Source organism: Eimeria necatrix, genomic scaffold (genome assembly GCF_000499385.1).
Source record: "Eimeria necatrix Houghton genomic scaffold, Enh_scaff134, whole genome shotgun sequence".
NCBI lineage: Eukaryota > Apicomplexa > Conoidasida > Eucoccidiorida > Eimeriidae > Eimeria > Eimeria necatrix.
Genome location: NW_013652089.1, coordinates 13,527 through 38,112, shown reverse-complemented (window position 1 = coordinate 38,112; position 24,586 = coordinate 13,527). Strand labels below are relative to the sequence as shown.

At 53.5% G+C, this 24,586-nt stretch overlaps 2 protein-coding genes across 2 annotated transcripts; one reads left to right on the top strand and one right to left on the bottom strand.

Annotated features, from left to right (window-relative positions):
• Window positions 1-298: 298 nt before the first annotated feature.
• On the bottom strand, window positions 299-4,014 carry ENH_00011340 (hypothetical protein, conserved; the record flags this gene model as incomplete). The annotated part of the gene is made up of 4 exons (XM_013578873.1): window positions 299-1,694; window positions 2,009-2,480; window positions 2,986-3,214; window positions 3,700-4,014. 4 exons carry the CDS (start codon window positions 4,012-4,014, stop codon window positions 299-301), a joined length of 2,412 nt encoding a protein of 803 aa, XP_013434327.1.
• A 6,654-nt stretch (window positions 4,015-10,668) lies between these two features.
• On the top strand, window positions 10,669-22,758 carry ENH_00011330 (glutamic acid-rcih protein, putative; the record flags this gene model as incomplete). Its single annotated transcript, XM_013578872.1, has 6 exons — window positions 10,669-15,637; window positions 16,061-17,084; window positions 17,266-18,645; window positions 18,772-19,141; window positions 19,308-20,097; window positions 20,396-22,758. 6 exons carry the CDS (start codon window positions 10,669-10,671, stop codon window positions 22,756-22,758), a joined length of 10,896 nt encoding a protein of 3,631 aa, XP_013434326.1.
• Window positions 22,759-24,586: the final 1,828 nt, after the last annotated feature.

The window sequence follows — 24,586 nt, the reverse complement described above, 5'->3', positions numbered from 1 at the left end:
TGGGAGGAAGCTTGCTGCGGCATAGCTGCCGCTTTCTGCAGCTTGCTGAAGCTTTCTGCTGCTGTTGCTGCTGTTACCTCGAAACTGGTCTTTGCCGCGACGGCCAACAGGAATCCCGGCCGCAGTGAGGCCGCGCTACCCCATGAAGTTGCTGCCTCAACGGCAGTTGTACCAGGTTCTGCTGCAGCTGCTATTGCTAGCACTGGCTTGTCCGCTAAAACCCCGGTAGTCACTGAAGCACAACCTGCTGCTGCTTAATCGCCCGCCGGTCGTACGGCTGAAAGGCGTGCAGCAGGACTTACTGCTGCTGCTGCACCTCCTGTTGCACGGGGGGAGGCACCTGCTGCTGCGGTGGCGGATGCTCCTGTGTGTAACTGGGAACTTCCTGATTTTGTGCCGGGTAGTGAGGAGGAATCTCCTGCTGCTGCTGGGGCTGCTGCTGCTGCTGGGGATGCTGCTGCTGCGGGGGCTGCTGCTGCTGCGGGGGCTGCTGCTGCTGCTGTGGTTCATATGGAGGTACTTGTTGCTGCTGGCCAGACGGTATCTCCGTCTGCATGTAGTTAAGGGCTTGCTGCTGTGGAGGCGGATAGAAAGGCACTTGCTGCTGCTGCTGGTTAGGCGGCAACTGCTCTGGTGTGGGAGACGCCTGCTGTTGTTGCTGCTGTGCGGGCGGCGGCGGAGGCTGCGTTTGCTTTTGGGTCTGTTCCTGCTGCCCAGGTGGCACCGGCATCTGCTGCTCCTGCTGATGAGGCTCTTCCTGCTTTTGCTGCTGTCGCTTATGCTGTTGCTGCTGCGTAGTGGGCTGCCTGGGTTGGGCTGCCTTCGTCGACCCTTTTTTCTGTTCCACTCGTGGCTTTTGCGTTGAATTCTGTTGCTGCTCGTTCTGTGGCAGCTTCTTCGGCTGCTGCTGCTGCTGTTCGACGGGCTGCTGCCGCTGCTGTTCTTTGGCGGGCTGCTGCTGCTGCACGTCGTACTCGGTGGCCTCCCCAGATATCTTATCTGTACCATCTTCCTGGGCGCCTGAGGGCTCTTTTCTTGGAGGAAGTTTGTAGGTAAGTTCTTCATTGCTTTCATCATCTGAATCGTCCGCATCCTCCGTGGAGTCCGACCCCACCAAGTTGAATGCATCGCCGTAGCTGTTCTCATCGTCCTCATCTTCTGTCTCCTCAGAATCGAAAACATTCATTCCTCGAGACAGGCCGCCGTTGGCGGCGCCTTCTCCTGCTGATAGTCCTTGCCCATGCTGCTTCCCCTCGTGAGGCTGCTGCAGTTGCCCTATGAGCTCGTGCAACAGCGACATGACCCCTGGGTCCCCCGAGCCGTTGCCCGTGTGCGCTTGGCCCTCTTGCTGCTGCTGCTGCTGCTGCTCCAGCAAACCGTTTGATGGATCGTCTCCCGATTTCCACATCTCATCCTCTAGCACGTTTCCGTCTCGCCCTAGAGTAGTTGAGCGAATAACAACAACCCCACGCCCGAGCACTGGCGACGGCAGCCGTAGGCCTCCAAAGGGGCCTCCGAAACCCATCAGCATGCCGCCCCCCATGCCACCAAGCAACAAGTCCGGAAAAAGCGACTCTGACAAAGTCTCTGCTGCTGCGGCTGCTGCCGCTGCTGCCTTCTTCAGCCGCAGCTCACGAGAGGCCCACGGTTCCACCACTTCTACGCTCCATAGACGACCCAAGGTCGGCTTGCCTCTGAATGAGCAGCAGCAGAGAAATAGTTACAGCAGCAAAGCAATGCAGCAGCAATGATGCGCGGCAGCAACAAAGTGCAACAACAGCATCAGCAAGCAGTAGATGAACTGGGCCTGCAGCACCGTCTGTTGGGCCAAGATGAAGTGGCGCAGTGACACACAAAGGCACAGATACGCTTCCTACGAGAAAAGCGAGGGCAGACAAATTGAGACGATGGCTGCGGAGTGTGGCGATAGGTGTGCTTTTCCCCCTGTGTTTGTGTCTCTTTGATCAATGCCACCATGTAAAATTGACGGATGCATTCAAATCCTCACCTTCTTCCAAGATCATGAAGCGTGGCTTCAAATGCTACTTTGTCTCCTGGGCTGAGTTTGGCGACGTCGGTCGCTAGCTTGGAGTCGAAGGCGAGTCCTAAGTCCGCTCCATCTCCCTTCATACCTTCCTCTTCTCTCTCTAGAAGCTCTAACTCGGAGAAGATGCCGTGCGGCTGTTCCTTCTGCTGCTGCTTCACGTCATTGGAGTCTGAGTCACCTGAGGCGTCTGTGGAGGGCGCATCCCCCTTGCGGCCGACAGACGTCGACAGTGTAGGGTTCATGGCGAGAAACAGAAAAGACGGGGAGCCCGAAAACAAGCCCTCGCGCACTTGCTTCACCAACCCCTCCCACCGCACCGTGCGAAGAAAAAAATCCTCCTTGAAATTCGCCCCCGCATGCAGTGGGTTGCCCAGCTGCGAGCGCTGGCCGCACTTGGCGACGAAATCCACCCAAGTAAGACTCGTGGGCTCGCCTGCACCAAAGATAGCCGCAGCTAGAAAGAGGCGGCGTGGGGGTAGCGACAAGCAGCCAACTTGACAGACGCACGGACAAAGGGAAACGCTGCGGTCTTAGAGAAGACAAACAAACTCCAAGCTGGAACAGGAACAGAAGCAAGCAAGCTCCAATTAGAAACAAAAACAGGAACACTAGCAAAGGAGAACTTAGAGACGGGTTTCTCTGCACGTAAACACACAGCCAAGGATCGCTGCGCACAGAAACAACGTAAACTGCATCCACAATAAGACACAGACACACACACACACACAAAGTGATGAGCTAAGCAACAGTAAGAAGTTGAAGTACAAAGATTCAGCTGCCCAACAGCAGCATTGCAGAAAACAAATTGAGCAAAAGTGGACGGAATAGCCAAAAACAGGCAAAGACTAAAACACGCGCAAACGAGAAAGAAAGAGAAGAACGGGAACCAAATAGTTGACACAGAAACTCGTGCAAGCTTATAGGGCAGGCAGCAGTACCCTTGGCGAGCTGCTGCAGTGCACTGTCGAAGAGGCCTCCCCTGAAGAGCTGGCAAAGCACGAAGACGAAAGCCAGCCCCAGAAAACAAAACAAATAACGACGAGTCAAAACGACAGCGCAGCTGCCACAACGCATAGTCAATACACGGTCCCTGCCCTTGATTGGACAGGAGACGCGAGACCGCCGACAAATCAAATTCTGACACTGAGGGCATTCGTGCACTGCATCCTGCAGAACATACCCACAGCGCATGTGCCCTACAGTACATGTATCTCATAGTACAGAGTACATAACTAAAAACTCATGCACTCCACAAACAAACACCCAGCAGTATGTGCGTTCCTAAGCCATGCACCATGCACACACACCTACAGCACCAAACACGGCCAGCAGCACCAGACTGACTCTGGCTGCTGTACCTGCACACAGCAGCAGCACTAGCCGCTTTCAACGCAGGCTGCGTGGCTGCAGCATGTTGGTGCGAGGTGCTCTACAGGCGCCCAGAAGTACGGGCATCCTTTGCCCAATACTGGCCAGTATTCGTCTGTGCTCTTGTGTTTCTTTGCTTTCCTACTTCGTTCCGTCCCCAACAATCTGCTTCTACCTGTCTGGATCTACCTGTGAGTCGCTCGCTGCCGTCGAGTATCCCGTTGTGTCCTACTCTTTTTGTCTTTATTCAGTTATACGAGGACTTCCGTGTCCAAAACACTCACCCGCAGCGCGACCCAGAGAAACGGTCCCAGGCAAATGCCGACCCACCCTAGAAACAAAAAAGAGGCGAGGCAGGACCCCACCCCCAAGCATGACCTTTTGTATCGGACTTTCGTAGTTATTGCTTTGCTGCAGTGTGGGCATAGAGTCTGTGTTGGCGCTTCTCCATAGGCCTCTTCCTGCACAGCTGACTCGGTATGGACGCCGCTACCCATAGGGGATCCACGGACGTCTTCTGAGGCGCTGTTAGGAACCCCCATGGGGGTGCCTATAGGACCGGCCAGACCCAGCGGCCTCGGTGGGCTCACAGGCTTCATCGGATGGCCAAAGCAAACGAGGCAAAGCTGCCTTCACGGCGTGGCCTCCGCTGTTGCTACGCCCCTGTGTTGCCTGCTGCTGCTCCTGCTGCTGTTGCTGCTGCTGCTGCTGAGCCGAGTAGCAGATTCGGCTAGAGCCCCAAATGCCTGGGGAAGCACAGGATGTTAGGAGAAGGGCACGACGCAGGCTACAGAGGCACGGCGTGTGCCCTCTGGGCCGGCGACGGCCGACAACACTGCAGCAGGACGAGTAGTAGTGAAGTCTGGTAGGCTTCCCAATAGCCCTTTCGTGGTCTGAAAATAAAGTGAAGTCAACCCAAAGAAACACCTAAAGAGACAAGGAGCTTGCAGGCTGCTGTGGGTTCAAGGCGGTCGGCCAGGGGCTCTCCCATGCCGGAGCAGGCACCTTGGGGGGACTCCACGCACAGTTTAAGCTTAGGATCGTGCTTTAATTTTCCCTGTTTATCCGCTCTTGTGAAGTGTACATACTGAATCTGATTAACTCATTAAAAATGCCCTAGCTGTCAAAAGCACATTGATGCCCACGGAGTAGCAGCGTGCTCACCCCAACCGCTAAAAACTGTAAACCAAGCCCAAAGCCCTTGACCCTAAATGTGAGCATTAAATTGGAAGTCGTAAGCTTGGAAATTTACATGATATGGCCGTACCGTCAACTGTCAGCTTGTAGCTGAACCTTAGTAGCCTTAGCCCTCACTCTATTAGTAGAAAGAGTTCGTTTTGAGGTCCCCTGCCACACTTGTGTGTTGCTGCTCCTTTCCTTACTGAAAATGAAACACAACTGAGCACAGTCACTGTTTTAAGTATCATTGAAAGGTTCATTACTAAGGGAGAGGGCTGGCCTACTCATGCTGCTACTGGCCGATTGCGGGGCATTCTCCGTGTGGAAGTACGTCCCATGGAGATATTTATATCTTCATCTGTTCAGACACAATACTGCCTCCAGTCTCGTGGCAGTGGATGTTGGAACATTCGCGAAGGGTGCAGGATCTTCTCGCAGTTTTAGTAGTGCTTCTTTGACGGTTGACACCAGGGTGACGGCTTTCAGAAGTACCGTTTTAGGAAGAGAGGAAGACTGCCACACAGAGGTGTTTCTACTTTCATAATCAGTGACAGTACAACTAAATAAGAAGCAGAGTCAGGCGTGCACGCAATTGCAGGCATGAGACTAAAGTCAAAAATGCCGCAAAGAGGACTGACTGTGAGTAATGCGTCGTATTCGAGGCACGAGTAACATGCTCCCTGGCATATGGAGGGGACTAAGCAACATAACCACTTGATGGAGAGCAGTAGGCCTTTGGTTGCTTGGGTAGTGTGGCATAAGAGAAGTGAGTGAAGGGCTCACCATGCCTCCAAGAACCACCCGGAATCCTCGAGTGATAAATTTACTTGCAGTAACATGTAGTTTCATCCTGCGCGTTTCGCTACCAACTAGAGACGCTTCTTTGAAGAAATCATGTGGAGGCGCCACGTCGACCGCATGTGACCTCGCTTCCTAAAGAACATCTTGTTCCTGTATACTGCGCTCGTTTAGGTAACATTAAGTGATCCGATGGCGTCATTCTGATCTGCTGGGTACAAAGTAGTATTCACTAGCAAAGTTGTCACCTTACTTGCAGCTTTGCTGCCCGAGTTCTTTTACAAGTGAGAGAAAATAGAACACCTCGGTTCTCCGAACTGCAGATGTAAAATGCACAACAGAGCGCTGGCTCAACAGAATGAAGAGTGGAAGACGGTTGAATGCCCAGAAGAGTCTGTAATGAGTCCCGCCAAGCTTATGGCTTTCCGGAACAAAAGCTGCCGCAGAGCAGCCTTCCATGCTTTCCCAGGACTCTCGAAGAATTCGCGTTCGCCGTAGTTACATTCTATAGTGCAGATGTTGGAGAAAGGAGATGAAGGTACGTGTTTACGCCGCATCGTGTGCTAGCGGCAACCACGGACATGTCGGCACTTTGAGTTCCTGGCTTCACCAGCCCAGGAGGAAGAGATGGCGAAAGCTCAGACAGTGGCTGCGCTGAACCTCCAATAATAAGAGTGCAGGCAAGGGCAGAAATCAGAAGGATTGCAGATATAAGAGAAAGCAGAAAGCTCAGCGTGACCCGAGCATCGTTTCTCCTCCTGCAAGTTGAAACGGAGCGCGCGAAATATACGCTCGAAGACGATTCGAATCGTGAGGTCTTGTGGGCAATGTAGCACAGAGAGGCGCAATTGGCAAAGGCCTGCAAGCAACAAGGCTGCTAGTAGCCCTCCCACTGCTCTTGAAGGAGCAGCGCCAGTTGAGTTCATTTTGTCATGCGAGAAAACCTTCTAAATGCGCCCATAAGGAACCATGCTGAGAGTCTCCAGTTGAGAATTGTGGCAGTATCTCAGGCATTTTCCGAGCAGAGCAAGCAGCCAACACCAACAAGAACACTTGCGAGGCCAAGCGACAAGGACCTCGAGTTTGGCTGTTTTCCCACGATTTTTTAGTGAAAAAAGTAGTGTAGACAAGAGGTTACATAATTTTGCAGGATAACTAAGTCAACAGAAGGTAGCTGCTTATGCGCGTGGGTGAACTGACAAAGACAAAACGGACGTAAGTAAGGCTCGCAAAGGACTTTCCAGAGAAGATGAAAGGTGCTGTGCACTAATGAAGGTGATAAAGTTTCCCCTCCGCTACGGCAAACTCCACTGGCAGAGCGCTTATGCCTTATCTCCAAGCAGCTTTTGCCACACCAAACACGGTCTTGAAATCACATGCTCGTGAAGAGCATTGCTCAGCTTTGCTTAATTTTAGTAAATCACAGTAGTGAGGTACAACTGCTTTCCACCAAGCACCCTGTGTGCCTACTCGGCCCTTAAATCATAAACCTCCAAACTGGAAAACTTACCTGGGTGCCCACTTTGATAAGGCAGTAATCGTGTTAATCAAGCCACACGATGCATCAGATCGTCGCCAACCTCATGCAAAAAATTCCATTAGATGCTACCACAGAGCGTCATTTGTTGCATGTCTTTGGAGCTAAACTATTGAGATTAGCGCAAGTTACAATACAAAAAATACCAACTTTTAACGAGGGGCTTCACACTCGCACTGCTATCTGCCGCGATTTTTTTTCTTTGACAACGAGATATAGGTCGACGAAGAGGCTTAGAAAGTTGCCACTTCGCACGCAAGCAGGATTGATCTGCCGACCTCTGCGCGCCCTTCCCGTCGTGGACCGGTATCAGCTGGCCAAGCGTCACCTGAGCATCAGAAGACGAGGTCTTTTGCATTAGGCCTGCGGAAGGCACCCTCTGGATGCAGCTTCTTCTACCGAGCTAAGCGATTTCTCTGTATGGCCAGTGGCCGTGTGCAGCACGACTCCATACACAGACAACTAAACTCGAAGCGCGCAACAATGTTTTTGTGCTCAAACAAAGCCACATGAGCCCTGTACAAGCATGCAGAGGCACATAACAAGGGGCCTCGCCGTGTACCGTGTGTTTTAGACCTTTAATAGGGAAAGCATGTTCCCTGGCACAGATTATACGAATGATCCTTACTCAAGATATAATCAGTAGCGAAGGGCCGATGAGTTGCACATAAGCCTTCGTCAGTGACCTCCGCAAAAAGCGGCGCAAAATAGCTAACGCTGTTGTTGATGGATTCAGGCCGGAAAGCGTAATCCGCAGCATTCCCTAGTTGGCCTCGGTCGCATCACTGGTGATAAGCCCGAAGAGGAAGCGTGATGCAGTTAACTAAATAGGCTGTATGGACCTGTATGCACGTCGTGCTGGAGGAGCCGGCAGAGCAACAAGCCGCCCCAATGGCTTTCAGTGAATTTTTTGAACTGTGTATCTAAATGACTTTGTCGTCTTCAGCAACATTTTTGAAATTAGGTTGGGACGCTGCGGCATTTTTTAATTCGTCTTGGCTAATTTATTCAGTCGTACCCCAGCTAGCACTTCTTTTGCTGCTTGTCGAGGCGTCTCGTGCGTGGTGCCCCAAGATGCCCCACTCGCGGCAATAGTGTTTTGACTTGCCAAAGAGTGCAGTGCTTCGACAAGTTGCCCCTTCTTACACGACAGAACGCTGCAGGCTCTTTTAATGATTGCAAGTGTCATACTGCGTGCTGTTTTCAGTAAATAGCTACCCCCCCTCTGAGCTCGCGAAAGACGAATCGCGGTAAAGTTTCAAAGTGCACGTGGAGAAATGCTTGTAGCGAGCTTTAGCAGCCCAAGAGTTGTGGCCGGTTTAGAAAGGCCGAGATCTCAGGCAAGGCTTACAGCGCTGGGAAACTTGACGGGTTCGCCTTGTTTCAGGATGTCAATACCAGCTGAGAGCGTCCAGAATGCAACACCCACATTATTGTACTTGTATTCTTATGAGTCCTTCTTGGGGTCCCGCTGCGCATATCTAACCTAACTACCATGCACTCACACCACCACGCTGGAAATTGAAGCCCTTTTTGCGGCAGGCAGTGCAGTTTTTTGGCCACCGATCTTTTGTAGCCTGTGGAGATCGTTGGAGCTTCTGGGTTTCACCAAAGACACCACTTTCGATGCCTACCCCTTGCTCACCGTCCCTGAGACTCGGCTTGCCTCACCTATGAAGATGCGCTACCTAGCTAATTGACCGCTTGTCACTGTTTTACAGATTCGCAGCGCTTCAGCTGTAGAGGGGCTTCTTTTTAAAGCTTGTGAGGAACCCTCAGCAAGAGCACTTAATTCTAGCCAGAAATCCCCATCATAGATTGATCTCGAACTGGGCTGGTACGCCCTTTTCGTGCAGCTTTCTGAGAAGAATGGCGCCTCTAAGCTCTCTTGACGCGGCTTTCTCAGAGAAATGGCGCTTTCCTAGGCACACTCGCTGGAACGGAGGTCAATGATCGTGCAGTAGAACAGGGTCTTGTTTGCAAGTGGCCAGATAAACGTTTCACACCCTTATGAGCTGCGGGGATTGCCAAGTATTGCAACGGAGCAAAACATACAGAAGAAGAAAAGCACTCAGCAAAAGAAACCACTTCCTAGCACCGCATGGTTTCGATCCATGGACCTGGGGGTTATGAGCCCCCCACTCTCCCACTGAGCTACGGTGCTGCGGGAGGGAACCAGTTTGAAAATGTTGCTAAGACGCCAGAGAAGATGTTCCGTTTTTCCTTTTTTAATGCAAATGGGTTTTTTGGCAACCTTCATACACGGTGCCTCTCTCACTGGAATGTACGCCTTCTTGAACCAGGTCACAACACCGCCGTGTGTGCACGACCGAACATATAAACAATCGCGTTTAATGGAATGCTGCATATTCTATACAATACCTATTCAAGGACAATCAATAATTAAAAAGTATGAGGACAAACCTACCATACTATGTGCATGAATGATCACTGGCTGTCCAGCAGACTTCAGGGCTGGCAGGCGTCGGCAGCCCCCACTGGTTTTTCGCAGCTTTTGCATGAAAACGGCCTTTATGGACTGAGATTTAATCTATTTTTTTGTTGTGGTTCATCTATTAAAGGCGAGGAAAGGGGACACAAATGCTTGCTCAACGTCTCCTGTCGTCTGCAGCCCGCTGTCTGTGCCGCTGCCGAACCTCTCACGGCATAGGGTCCCTACATCTTTCCTTGGATGCTTGCTTATGCAAATTATAGCTTATATTGAATCTGTATACTCTTAAATTTTCATTGCAGCCTTTGACCTCCCCCTTTTGGTCGGTCGGCAGGGGAAGAAGGGCCCCTACGCGGGCCCAGCTGCCAAGGGCGACAATCGTCTCATGCGCCCCAGCTAACGCACTGCATTTTACAACAACAGCAGCAGCAACACTTGGTGTTGTGGCCTGCTGCCGCAGCAGCCGCTGCTGCTGCCGTAAAGATGGGCGCAAACCCAACCACTCTGAACTCTTCTAGGCGAGGCCGTTTATCAGAAGCTACAACGCAGTTGATAGGTAAAGGGCAGCAACCCAGGGATCTATATATACGCAGTAGCAGTGCTTCAACTGCGCAGCAGCTGCAGCAGGAGCTGCCGTCGCAGCTGCTGCTGCAGCTGCAGCAAGTCGGGCTCACCATCTGCTCTGAGGCAGAGATAGCCGACACCCTGGCTGGTCGGCTTCCGTTGCTGCTGCAATTTGACCAAGGAGAAAAGTCGCCGATTCAAGTATGGGTACGAAAAAGCCTCCAGGGCTCCTCTTCGGGCCCTCCAGAGGAGGAAACGGCAACTCAGTTGAGGCCTGCACTGCAGCTAGTTTGCTTAGATCCCTCCCAAGTTTCGCGGCTACGCATCATTTTAAGTAGAGTTGGGGCTGCCGCATCAGCGGAGGCTGCGGCTCTTGCGAGCAAGCTGAAATGCCCGCATAGCCTCGACCAAATGGATGACCTTCCCGTGTTGCGTAACTGCGTCAGCAGCAGCTGCTCCAGCAGGCCCCAGGTGTATGCAAAAGCAAACTCCACAGGCGTGCCGATGCTGCGGGTTTGTGCCCCGCCAAGCCCGTGGAAGCTGGCTTGTCTTTGGAGGCAGGATTTCTACACTGCATTCTATCGCTTGTTGCAGCAGCAAGACCAGCAAGAGAGAGATGCTGCTGTTGTCAAGATTGCTGGTGGATTGCCTCTCCGCTTTTGGCAGATTGAGTGGCTCAGGCTGCAAAGGCTCTTCGGGTCAGCGATCCAAGAGCTATTAACAATGCTGAAGGAGCAGCAGCAGCAGCAAGGGGAGGAAGTGGGAGACTGCCCATACGTGCGCCTTGCCTCCAACCTAACAGCAGCAGCAGCGGCAGCACCCACAACAATAGCCGAAACTACAGCAAGGGATGCAACAGAGGAGGCACAGCAGATGTGCTGCTGCAACATGTGCGGGCTTGAGGCCTCCGAAGAAGGCGACGTGAGCCGAGAGGACTTGGGATCGTGGCAGACTTCCTGCGAGTTCCCTCCTACTTTAGAGGACGGCCTGCCAAGCAGTTATCTTTCACAGGAAGACCGACGGCTTCTGCTCCGCGAAGCTCGGAGCGAGAGCATAGTAAGAGAGACCCAGCTGCAGCAGGCTACGGCTGCAGCAAGAGCCTCCACTGCTGCAGCTCATGCTGCTGCTTCAGGGGGCGCACCAGTATTGCCCAGTGCGCCGTATCGGCCACTTCTGAGAGTGGTGCAAGAGGACCTCCCTCCTCTGACGGGAGGTCCTTGCGGTGATGGGAAAGATGGGGCGCAGCAACAACAGCAACAACGACAGCAGACGCCCTTCAGCTTCGTAACTATTCGACAGGTCCAAAGAACTCGTAGAGAGCCAGGCGATGCTACTCTATCTGCAGATACAGCTCAAGTGGGTAAGCAAAAGAATGCTGGCTCTTTGCTCCTGCACGCATCGCTGAAGCACCGTATTTCTTCACCCTTCCTAGACTGTGGCAGCAAGACACACCTTTTCTTTAAAATCAAGGGAGGCAACAGCAGCGGGAGCAGCAACAAAGGAAACAGCAGCAATAACAGCAGCGCATACCCACCTGCTCATTGTTGCTGCATTGCTGATGTCCAAGTGCACACGCCCTCTCTTTTGCTACGTCCGTCAGCAGCAGCCCGCAACCAGCCTGGCACGTCCCAGCGTCTACTGCTGCACCTGCACCCCGCGTACCTCACGCTTCTGGAAAGGCAGCAACAGGAGGAGGAAGACACAAAGCCGTGGACTGCAGCAGGAGAAGCCCTGCTTCTTCGCGCCCTATGGTGCTGCCGCGTGGGAGAAGCAGCAACATTCCAGCTGAATCTGCATGGCAGCAAGGCAGAAGAGCAACAGCTTTTTTGTGCTTTATCTGTACACGTCATTGACGTCCTACCGCTTCCTTACCTCTGTAGTTCAGTTCGAGAGGACAGCAACAGCAAAAGCAGCAGCCCAATGACCAAAGAGCAGGGCGCTCCTGACCTGTGTCAGCAACAGCTGTTGCGGTGTATCCAGTGGCAGAAAGCGTTGCTGCTGCTGCAGCGTGAGCTGCAGCAATTTGCCGCAGGATGCATTGCTTTTCTTTTGCAGCAGGAGGAGCACCCCACTCCTCTGCTGCATCAGCTCTTGACATGCACTTGCGAAGCTTGTCGACTCCCTCCAGAGCCCCCAGATGCTCTGGTGCAGCAGCAGCAGCAGCAGCAGCAACAGCCCCGGCAGCAGTCAGGTAGCACCGGGTTGTCAATGCCTCGCCGTTACAGCAGCATGTCCACTGCTGCAGCGGCAGCTCGAAGTTTATTTGACACTGCTGCTGCACAGCCGCAGCGGCAACAACAACAGTCCAGCGGAGGAAAGCTAATGGGTCTTCTTTTACGAGGCAGAGGACGGATTTCAAGGCCGAAGACAGATCGAGAGCAGCACCAGGAGCTGCAGCAGCTGCCGCAGCAGAGCAGCGGCCCTGTGGTCCGTAGCCTGAGCCGCCAGGGCCTAGCGTCAACTCTCAGGCGCCTCCGCAGCCGGAGCATCGACAAGTTGGTAAGCCAGCAGCAGCGACAGCAACAGCAGCAAGAGCCGCATGTCCCAGCGTCTGGTCCACCCCCAGACACTGCAACAGCAACAGCAGGAGTAACACCCCCTACAGCTCTTCGTATGGGCAGCACCGCACCGGACGATGACCCTGGCAGCAGAGTAGGTCCTTTACGGGACACTGGAGGGACAGACTTATTACGAGTGCTCGCAGGTGCCCGAAGGATCAGCGTCGCTCTTTTCCTTTCTGATTTTAAGCAGTTTCTGGATGGTGCATGCGACAACGGGAGTAACAGTGGCAACAAAGGCAAAAGAGACGACCCTTTACTCCTCATAGCCTACCGCCGTCGTCTGAGGGATCTGCTCTTGCAAGGAGTATGCATTCAGGGCGTTATAGTGCAGTTGATCGGGAGCACCAGGCTTTGGCAGCAGCTGCAACAGGAGCAGCGGGCAGCACAAGCAGGAATGTGGCGTCAGCAGGAAATGCCGCTTTCTCCCTTGTTTCTGCTTTTGGAGTTGGGTGGACTCCGTTTTTTCGTTTGTCCTGCACAACAGTCGCAGCAGCAGCAAAGTGATGTAAATAGTCAGCTGCCACTGCTGCTATTTGTGCAGCGCTTTTTAGGGGGATACCAACACGAGGTAGAAACAACACCAACGGCAGCAACAGCCGCAGTTGCGCGTGGCGCCGAAAGGACCGGCATAAATGAGAAACTTCAGCAGCAGCAGCAAGACGAACTTTGGGTTCCTTTGGCCGTCGCTGACCCGTTGCCGCCACTTCCCCACTCAACAGTTGCTTTGGCTGGAGGTTTGTGCGCTGATGCTGATGCACTTGAAGCATCAGGAGACACGATCTGGATGGTACAGCAACGCCTCTCGCAGCTATTAAACAATAAAGGGGAGCCTCACCAGCAGGGAAAGCACGAAGAGCTTCAGAAGCAATGCCAAGAGGAGTGCCAGCTGCGGCGAATGTATGGCCTTGTATTTGAAATCGGCCAAGCACTACCATCGTTTGTCCCTGTAGAGGTTTCTACAGCTGCAACGCATAAACAGAGGCAGCAGGCGTTCTTGAGGGCAGCAGTAGCGGCAGCAACAGCGGCAGCAGAAGGCGCTGTGGCTGTCAATGATGTTGAAGTGCGGCAACAGCACATCTGGCAACCAATACAGCGCTGTCCTCATGTACGCCAACACTCTTGTGCTTGCGACAGCGTGGCAGATTCTCAACTAAAACACTTTTGCAGCGGCAGTAGCAGGAGCAGGGAAACATTCTGCCATCGATGTAGGGTTGCGGCAGCGCCCATCACGTGGCCTGCAGCCGCTGCAGCCGCTGCAGCAGAAGGAGATATACCCGCTACCGACTACGTCTGCGGGGAGTCATATGTCTGGACATCCGAATGTGCCACAACTTGTTTCTCTGGAACGCCCATAGAGTCGACTAGTGTCGCCGTGCTGCCTAAGGCATCTCTTAAGTGCAACCGGTGCTGCAGTTTGTTTAGCGGGAGTGGCAGCAGTAACAGCTGTAGTAGTAGCAGATGCAGCAGCACCTGGAGAAACCGAGCCAAAGCTGTAGCAGAGGCCTTCTTGCGATGGCAATTACCCCACACGGATGGACCTACAATACAAGCTGCTTTAAGGCGAGAAGGAATTTCCGCTGGTGTCGGCTTGTGGTTGGTGTTTGACGAACTGCTGGTGCTTTTGCATCAAGATCCTATGCAACTGCCAGAATGGTGTGGGGGCGACAGGAAAGCGGCTGCAGCAGCTGCTTCTGCTGCGGCTGCTGTTGCGGACAAGCGGTCGCATATGCTTCCTTGCAGCAGCAAGACACAGTTGATCGCTACTGCAGCAGCCTGTGCCCTCCTAGGCTGCGCTCTGCAGAAGGTGCTGCGGTACGAGCAGCAGATCTGTTGCAGCTGCTGCAGCGCAACTTCCGTCTGTCGACACTTCTCTGATTGCACCGCCTTATGGGCATTTTCAGGTGAAGCCAAACGGCTTCTGCAAGAGCAGAAGTTGAGAGTTTCACCACCAGTGGCAGCAGCTGCCCAACCAGCAGCAGCACCAGCAGTACCGGCTCCATCAGCATGTAGTCCAAATATCAGTGAGAGCTGCTTGCTCCTGTTTCACCGCCGCGTTTGCCTATCGCTTGGGTTATCTCTTGTTCGAGCTAATGCTTTAAGTCCCATGCTGCTTCCGCTGCCCGTGTTGCTGCGGTTCTGCATCTCCGCCGCTTTAAGGAGCCCCTCTGTCCTTTTTGTCGAGCTGCAGCAGCAGCACCACGCCCTACCCCTTTGTCGCTACAGGCATGCTCATCAGATATGTGCTGAAACAGGAAGAATGCCAGTACCAACAGCGGGATCGCCAACTGGAACACCTTTTGAGTGCTTGCAGTGGGGCCGCGTGGCTGTCAAGCCTCCGTTGCCTAATGGCACAGCTTGTCTTTCGGTGCTTCTGCTGACACAGTTGGTGTTGCATCCTCCTAAAGTTGATACTCCTCTTGTGGACTCCCAGGAAGTGCACGGAGATGGAGATCTGGTAGGGGCCCCCTTGCTGGACCGGTGGTGGTTGGGCGCCCAAGGGGCGTTGGCCGCCTGGACCCTCCCATTCCAAGAGCATCAGCTCCGTCCTTCGCTGATCAGGAAAGTCGCTCCCACTGAATCCTCCCTACCGCACCCCTTCAAGGCGCCAAAGGGATTTCATGGGGAGGCTGTGAAACAAATTTTGACCCCTGAATTTATTGCTGCGGCCCCAGCAGCACTACGAGGTGGCCTTCTTTGTCAGCTGTTACTTCTTGCGCTGGCCCCACCCGAGCCAAAGTTGTGGACGGCATATCGCGTCGAGCAGGAGCAACGCATCCAGCAGCAGCAGCAGCAGCAGCCCCATCAGCAGCAACAGCCGGGGTACGTTTTGGGAAGACGCCTTGACGGCATCTCGGCATGGGCGGACGACCACTTACTCCGGCTGTTGATGTTGTTGCTGCTGCAATTCGACAGCTGGCTCGGCTTCTCCGGGCTCTCAGAACAGCAGAAGGTGGATTGTCCCGCTGTGAGACAATCCACAGCAGAAGCAGCAGAGTCCGATGGTTCTCGTCTTGTACCCTATGGTCTAGAAGGTGGTTTCTGTGCTCCCGGCAGCAACCTAAGGCAGCATCAATTGAATCTGTTTGCTGCCCTCTCCAACGCAGTTGAGGGAATCCGATTAGGGGGAGCCCGTAGGGGTCCACAGGGGTCGCTTCTAGCTGCTGTGCTGTAAGTTACTTCGCTGGCTGGCTATCCTTCGCTGTAGCCCTGGCTAGCTAGGTATCGCTGTAGTGTTTCTGTCGCTGTAGGCAAAGTTTCTGCGCAGCCCTTCCAGCGCGCATGCCCCAAAGAGCACTTTCTGCTTCCTTTTCAGGGGCCTCTGCCGGTTGAAACGCGGCTTCGCTGCCTCTGCTAAGCGACGGCTGATGGCCTCACTTGATCTGCTTCAAAAACATTATGGGTGCCCCTTACTTGAAGGCAAGCACACGTCGCTGCTACTGTTTCTGCTAGTCTCAATTTCGCCGCGATTGGGTTGGTTGCAGCTGAATCAGCGTTTGCAGGAGCTACTTACTTTAAGCTATCTGCTTCGCGTTTTTGTTGTTGCGTGTCTTCAGAGGGAGCAGGCCACCCGTTTACTTCTCTTCTGAGCTGGTTGTTGCTGTTGATAGCCTACTGTGGCTGTGCAATTCCAGATGCTGCATTAAGCAGAAACAATATGGACAACAGCGGCAGCAGCGCCACTTATAAAAACGAAATCCTTGGTTCCTTGGTGGAGACAGCGGCTGCAGCAACAGCCCGTATTGGAGTGTACTCGGACCTGTTGAGAGTGCTGCGACTGAGACTTGGTGTTTGCCCACTGCCAGTTGGTCCTCCCCATCTCGTCCCCCGCCACCTTCCACTACTGCCTCTTCTCTCAGTGGATAAGCGTGTGCTTCCCGCTGAGTGCAAAGGCGTAAGTGGATTTTCAGGCGATTGTAACTCCGCTGATACTGCCGCTGTTGCTGCCGACAGCAGCAGTTCTGTTGCTGCTCACCAGCGGCAGAAACTGCAGCAGAGCAAGCCGTCAGTGCTTGCGCCGTCTGAACTGGCGCGCCCTACATCACCACTAGCGAGAAAACAGCAAGAGCAAGCCTCACGGCTCTTTGGGTGCACGTACACCCCGAAATATCCAGAGCACCGTCACTGCCACCTACCCGATCCCCTTCTGCAGCCACACGTATCCTGTGCAGTTGTCCTCTACAACCTAAAGCGACTAGGGGCACCTGCTATGCATTGGAGCTCTGCCATCTGCCCCAGAGGAGACTTGGGGGACCCGGCCGCAGAATGGGCGGTTGCTGCCGTTGTCGGGAGTGCTGCTGCTGTAGGAGCAAACGACCCAACAACGTACAGAAGCCAGGTAAAGGATGTGGAAGTGGAAGAGAACTCGGTATCTCTGCCACCATATGCACTGAAGGGAGAATGCTGCGAGCACGTTCTTCAATGGCTGCAGTGGCAGCAGCAGCCACGGCCCCTCTTGTTCACTTGCGGACTAAATGAAGAAGGGCCCCTTGGGCTTGGGGAGGCGGCCTACTTCCCCGTAGATCCAGTTTTAGAAGAACGCGACAACTTCATCAAAGCAGCAAAAGGAACTGATGTCTGGTCGGTTGTGCCGGGTGCCCTGCTTGCTAAGGCTGCTCCCTTGTCAGCTTTCTTAGTGCTCTCTTTGCCGGTTTGCTGCGGCCTTTAGGCATTGATAGAAATTAAGAACGACTAAGTATTGCAGTTTTGCTGCTGCTGTTTGTATGCTTTTCCTGCTCTGCTGCTGCTGCTGCTGCTGCAGGTTCTGCTGCCAGCCACAGCAGGTGGTGGCTCTACCTGGGGAGGTCCGCAGTGTTTCAGCAGGGCTCAGCAGCAGCGCAGCTGTCACGTCGCAGGGGTACCTCTTTACTTGGGGGGCCCTTGATGGTTATACGGAAGACACGGACACCGGCAGCGGCAGCGGCAGCAACGGCAGCATTTGCGGCATCTTGAGAAGGCATCCCGCTGACCACTCGAGGGACTACGGGCTACGTGAGGCCCTCCGCTTCTCTTGGCTAGATTTTTCGCTGTTCTGGACACATACATCCGCTGCAGGCTCGCAACTTGTGATAGGACAACAGGAAGCAGCAAAGTGTTCCAGGGAGCAACAGCAGCAGCAAGAAGTGCGGGTCTTTCTACCGGCTTTGCTCGAGGGAAGCCGCTGTGCACTCTCTCCCCGAAATGAACTTTCTCGTCCTGGTCCAGCATTTTCTGCCGTCTGCTGTGGCCCTGACTTCTGTGCTGCACTTACCATCACAGGGAGTCTTTACACGTGGGGCCACAACGCGAGTGGTGTCTTGGGTCATGGAGACACGCACAGCAGGTCTCAACCAACTCCATTGTCTCTTGATCTGTTTCTCTCCCCTTTCGTTGATAAGCAGCAGCATCCGCAGCAGCATTTGCTGCAGGTGGCTTGTGGTAATTCCCACATGGCAGCAGTAACGGCAGCAGGGTGTCTCTTTGTGTGGGGCAGCAACAACCACGGGCAGTGTGGCCTCTCAAAGGAGACCGATATTATTCTTTTTCCCCAACAACTACTGCTGCTTGATCTTTCTTGCGTGCCGCTCAGCATGCTTACACTAATTCACTCGATCGTCGCTACAAACGGCAGCGTAAACAGCACCAGTACGAGTCAGAGGGGCTGGTTCGATCTAGGATATGCCCCGAAAGGAGACACCAGAGGGGCTCTGGTGACAGCAGACGCTGCAGGGTTCTCATTTTTAGTGGAGGAAGGGGGTGGGCAGCTCAGGTGCCTGGCTGACTATCTTATCAGATTCTCGCAAGTCGCTTGCGGCTCTCTGCATACGATTTCTCTGGGGACAACCTCAGGGTCGCCTTCTGAAGCGAAAGACAAAGCGGCTCCCAAGTGCCTGTACACATGGGGAAGCAACACCAACAACTGCCTAGGTTTCATAGCGCCACCTGCAATGGCAGTGGTTCCACCCGCCCGAATTCCGGACGCTTCATTTCTTGTGGAAGGCCTACGGCCGAAACAGACGCAACAGCAGCAAAAACCGCATCAGCAACCGCAGCAACAGACGCTCCACATCACGCAAATCTCTGCAGGCGGCATCACGAGTGCAGCTTTATCAGATACAGGAGATTTGTGGCTCTGGGGAGACGTGCAGTCTTTTGTGACTAGGTGAGAACAGCTGCTTCCTGGAGTTCCAGCTGGCGTCATTATCTGCATATGATGTCGTTGCTGCTTATTTAACACTTGCTGCTTTGTGTTTATGGCTTTGGACTTGAGATTGTGGTGTCTTTTCAGCGACGACTCTCCCGAATGGTCTGCTGCGCTCCCCATGCCATTCGAGCTTGTCGAGGATGTGGGGTTCTTCCTCCAACAGAAGAACCCAGAGAGAGTCCGTCTGTCGCTGAGCAGCGTAGCTTTTGCTGCTGAGGGGGCCCGTCTGTTGCTACTTACAAAGGAAGGAGACCTGATTGCAGTCGGTGATGGCTGCGTGCAGCAGCAGCTTTTATCTGTACATCTCACTAAACAAAAGCTACTGCAACAGCAACAAGACTCCTGGAACACAGCAGCAGCAACGATCGCCCCTCGATTCTGGGCCGACAAGAGCCGCCAACAGCGGCTAAGGGGGGCCTGCAGAATTCACGTCCCGCACCGGAGAATAGTAGAGGTGATCGGCAGCAACTGGGCATACCAGAGTAGCAGCAGAAGTTGCTTGTGTTGCTGCAATGCGAAGCTCCAGGGGCAGCATTTCTTGAGTTTTGCTACGTGCTGAGCTTGGGAAAAACCATACGTTGAACACACTTGTGTGAACTGTCTTGCTGCCTTTCCTGCAGGGCGCCGCTGGGCTGGACCACTTCTTGCTAAAGACTGTCGCATCAGATGCAGAAGACCATTTGCTTCCTGAGAAGCCACTCGAGTACCTCATGCAAATGCACAGGCCTCCGCCCGAACTGCGCTGCCGACACGCAGCAACCCCGAGGCGCAGCGGCAGCAGTAGCAGCAGCAGCAGCACCGCCAGCGCCAGTAATAGCGGCGGCTCCATCAGTGCCAACAACAGCGGGAATAGCAACAGCATCGGCAGCAGCAGCAGCAGCACCGCAGACTGCACACGAATGACGAGCTACAGCAGCAGCACTGGGAAAACGTCGACAAAGGAGCCGACAAAGCCTTTAGACACCTCAGGTCCGCAACGGCCATCTGTTTCGTTGAGGAGCCGCAGCGCCACTCCTGCGTGTACCGCCAACAGCGGCCAGCAAGAGCTAAAACAGCGGGGGCAGCAGCATCAAGCTAACTCAGCAACGAGGCAACTGTGGGAAGCGACCTCTGCAACTTCGAGCAGCAGCAGTACGGGTCTGTCCTTTGCTGCAGCAGCCCGAGAGGCTGCAGCTGCTGGCTTGCATTTGACTTTAAGGCATCTGGCCAGCGCCGGAGAAGAAGCAGCAAAGGCAGCTGCAGCTAGAGCAGCAGAAGCAGCGGAAAAAGTCGTGGATGGACCTGGAGCTGCAGTGATGGAGGGCCTCCTAGATCACCTAGACAGGCAAGTGCACAACATCTCAGTGGGCTATTGCAAATGCGTCGTGGCAGCAACTACTCCAGCTACTATGAATGAGCTCACAAACGTTCGTGAGCAAAATAATGCACAAAAACAAAATGCATAGGCAATATACGTCTAGTTTTATATGAAGAATGTACACATGTACGCAACTCCAGTGAGCAGTTACAGAGTTTCAGGCGTTTACTCATACGCATGCACATATAAAACTAGACGTATATTGCCTATGCATTTTGTTTTTGTGCATTCACAGTACACATATCAATATACTTACCCACATCCCGTAGACAATATTCAATAGATACATACGACGGTGGTGCGGTAAAGCATCACCAATGAAAGCCGTTCTCTTTCCCTACTACATTTTAGTACTTGCTTCGAGTCTAACTGGTATTTTTCTCAGGGGCTCAGGCGTTGTCCTTAGCGCTCTCAGCAGTGGTATTTCCTACATTCTTCCCCGCTGCAAGGTACCTGCTACCTCTGCCACAGCAGGCCCTGCAGCAGCAACAAAAGCAACAGCAACAAGGAAAACCGCAACTGCAAAATGCGTCAGCCAGCAAACCAGGGATGTTACAAAAGGGGCACACCTCGTTGCCGCACCGGCTCGCCTTTCTGGTGCAATCCCTTGCAGACCTGCTTTGCCCTTCCCCGAGACAAAAGGGCCAGAGCCTGTTCCTGCAGTTCGAGTAGGCCTGCCCCACGCTTTGGGTGCTTCGCTCCGGCCACTGCTGCCGCAGAGGCCGCCACAATGCCCTTGGGAGCAGCAGCAGGAGCAGCAGCAGCAGCAGCGAAAAACAATTTATAGCATGCCTTCCCGGTCTCAGAGCTTAACGACCCTCCCGTCTTACGCGGCAGAGCAAAGGGGCAAACACCTCCAACAGAAGCCGGACCCCATGCTGCAGCAGCAACTGGAGGCAGAGAGGCAAGAGGCGTGGGAGCGCCTAACATCTATTGGCAGACTTAACTCTACTGCTTCCGCCACAATCCAACGCTTGGGGATGCGCAGTCAGGTCGAGCAGCAGCTGCCGCTTGCCACGCGTTCTCTCAGGGGAGGTACCTCTAGCGTGCAGCTTCCTGACATTCCCCAGCAGCAACAACAGCACTGTAACGAGAACCTGAAGGATCTGCTTAAGAGTAACACGGCGCCTGCTGTGCTGCACCGGGTACGCGAGGAAGTGCCTCTCAGTGTAGTGCCTGAGAGGCAGACCGTTGGTGCGGTGGCTGCTGCAGCATGGGAACAGCAACAACAACGAGCCGAGAGGCAACAGCTGCAGCGGCAGGTGCAACAGCAGATGGAGCAACAGGAAAAGCTGCAACAGGAGAGAAGGCAGAAACGTCAGCAGGAGCAGCAACAGCCTTCAGGGTGGACTACGCCTTCTCCAGTCACGTCGTTATCTCGAAATTGGCCGCAGCAACTAGAAAACCCTGTCAGCGGCAGCGGCGCTGCGGCTGCTGCTCTTTCTGTTGCTGCGGCTGATGAGGCAGAGGATGAAAGTACACTGAATCTGCTGTACTATCCACAGCATGACACTATGAGCAGCAATTACAGCCGCCACAGTCTTGCCGCAGCAGCCCTTGTGAGGCCCGCTTGGCAGCAGCAGCAACAGCAAATGAGAATCTCCTCAGAAGGACCACCCCAACACCTTTCGGTGCCATCGTTTTCGCTTGCCCCCATGCCTCTTCACGAAGCAGCAGCAGCTTCGGGTGCAGCCCAGCCGACTTACACACGAAAGACAACTGCAGCCTCTTTCTGGCCCTACTCTGGAGAGACTTTAGAACAGCAACAGCAGAAGCAAATACCGTTGGCGCCTCCTTCTTTCCCGCTCTCTGCGTATCCGCAGCAGCAAAAACAGCAGCAGCATCAACAGATTTTCCCCTCATTTCTGCCATCTGCTTATTCGCAGCAACTGCAGCAACAACAAGCGCCGCAGCAGATGTTGATGGTGCCTGCGTCGTTCCCGCCTTCCCTGTACCCGCAGAAGCAGCAACAGCAGCATACACAGCACCAACAGGAGCATGAGCATCAGCAGTGGGCGTCGCTTGCGTGCTTTCCAACTGGGGGGGTCGATGGCCTCAGTGCATCGTACTTGCCACAGCACTCTGCTGCTTATTTCCCTGCCCAGGATTCGAACACTGCTCCTGCAACAGCAGCAGGAACAGCAACAGCACTCAATGCCTGCAACAGTGTTAGCTTACAGAAGCATAACAGGAACTCTGACGGAGGTCTCTCGGGGGCATCCTTCTACAGCCCAGATACCCTGGAGTCGGTCTTGCTGGATAATCAGCAGCTGCTGCGGCAGATGCAGCAGCAGCAGATGTTGCAGCAACAGCAAACTGCAGCACACGGTATCCTTCACAGCAACGCCCCCCAGAAGCTGCGACTCGTACACCCCAGCGAGCTCATTTCCCAACATCAGCACCCACCAGGCATACCACAGCACCAGCAAAACGAATTCCTGCTGATGGACTCTTCACAGTATCAACATGTTGTGAAGCAGCAGCAGCAACAAACACTGCAACAGCAGCGCCTAATGGAGCAGCAGCAGGTCCACGCCCGTCCGGCATGGGACTATGGATCCACTTTGCCGCAGGAGCAGCTGCAGCGCTTGCCACTGCCAGAAGAGCTCCACCTCCAGCAAGCTCATTTGCAGCAGCAACAGCAGCAATCGGATGAGATGCTCAAACTTGATTATTTGAAGCAGCAGCACACCTTCTTGAGCCATATGCAGTAGCTGAACAGCAACCATACAGTCCACCACCCTCAACATCTTTTGCTGGAACACCGCACGGTCCCGCTGCTACCATATCGCAGGCCAAATGGCCTTTGTACAGCTTAGGGTGATGACGTGTGCGCTAGCTAGCCCACTAGTTAGACAGCTTCATCTCCCGGGCGCAAATTTTCCTTGTCATGGTGTGGCATGTCCCCTACCAACTGAGCACACATTGTTTAGCGTGCTCCTTGGTACACAGCTTCTCAATTATATCCTTCACTTGACTCCTATGTAAATTATTCAGCGGCATGGCCTCCAGGATTCAGTTGTGCGCATCCAATTTACAGCACGCAGAGAGCACGAAAAGTGCGGTGTTGGGGTGCAGGTGTGCACTGTCTTTGTTTGACATATGCGTCGTTGTTTTGCCTCTTTTTGTCTTTGAAGTAACCAACGCCTCCGGAAGCACAGGCTCCACAAGAATTTAGTTGGGAGTTTCGTCTCTGGATGACGGCTTAAACAAGAGGCACTACACTCTCCGCTAACTTTAAATGGCCATTCACGGCAGTAGCCTTTCTTGCCATCTCTCTGCAGGCCTAGGGGGGTATCTTCTTATGTCGTAAGGGGATAACGTATTACTTCTCCCGCATATGAAGCGCAGCAAGAGCCGCCGTTGATAGGTAATTAGAGTTATGCGCCATTCTGGGTCTCGCTGTTGCTGTTTGGTGATCACGTTGACCCATGTTCCGTCAAACTCTCTGTAGATCTATTGGGAATATGGTGGTCCCGCGGCGCAAAGGCTAAAGCCCATTCCGAAATACCAAACTTAGATGCAGACGATGCTCGCAGCCTACAGCTTAGTTCTCAGCAAACGACGAGAATACGTGCTCAGTTTGTCGCCATACCAGCCCAACTCAACGAAGTGCTGACATGCGGTTGGGAAAACAACTTAACCACTGCGCACAAAATGGAGTGCTTCAGCTTAGCGCCTTAGCAACGCATTGCAGACAGCATTTCCATCAGGAAGCAGCAGTTGGAGGGCAAAATATCACCAGCGTGTCCACCAAAAAGGACTACTTAGGAAGCGAAAGCAATGCACTGGCGAAATATTGTGGACGGCCCTGCATTTGCGCTTTTGTTTCCTGCTACCCCTTGGTTTCGCAAGAGGCTCGAGAAATTTTTCAGCAGCCCCGTGTCGATTTGCTCCCCTGAAAGTGCCATGCTGCAGTGTCCCTTAATTAGAGAATTTTTTAAGGCCTTGCTGACGCGCAGCACTTTTAGCGGCGCCTGGCAGATGCCTAACGATTCATTCCCTTACCACCACCGTCAGTTTCACTAAGAGCGTGGATAGGACCGTGCGTAGAAGAGGTATTAGCAAAGCTTTGAGTTGAAAGGGAAGTAAAGAGGCCACAATTCTGCTTATGGAACGTGGATTGTGCTCTGTAAAGCGAATTGAAGCTTGTGTGCGAAGATGGATCGGAAGAAGTGCAGAAGGCATCCACACCTCCTGCACTACAGAGTGAGTACATTTCTCTCATTATTTCTAAAGGGTTAAGTTCCCTGGAAAGAGCAAGACAAATCCTCAGACATTCAAGGCATTCATCAGCAAGCTACACCTGCCACAGACACGCTCACTTGGCAGGAGTGACATCACGGGCACCTCACACTGCGGCATCATTCACACTTTAATTATTATAGTACCACGTATGAGAATTCATGTGCCAAAGCCGCAAATATTTGTGTACGCTGACTACTCGAAGCGCTCTGATGTGTAAACGCCAGCAGCATATTATTTTGAGCAGTCCCATTACATCATGAAGCATTGAAACTTACTATCCACAAAGAAGGACAA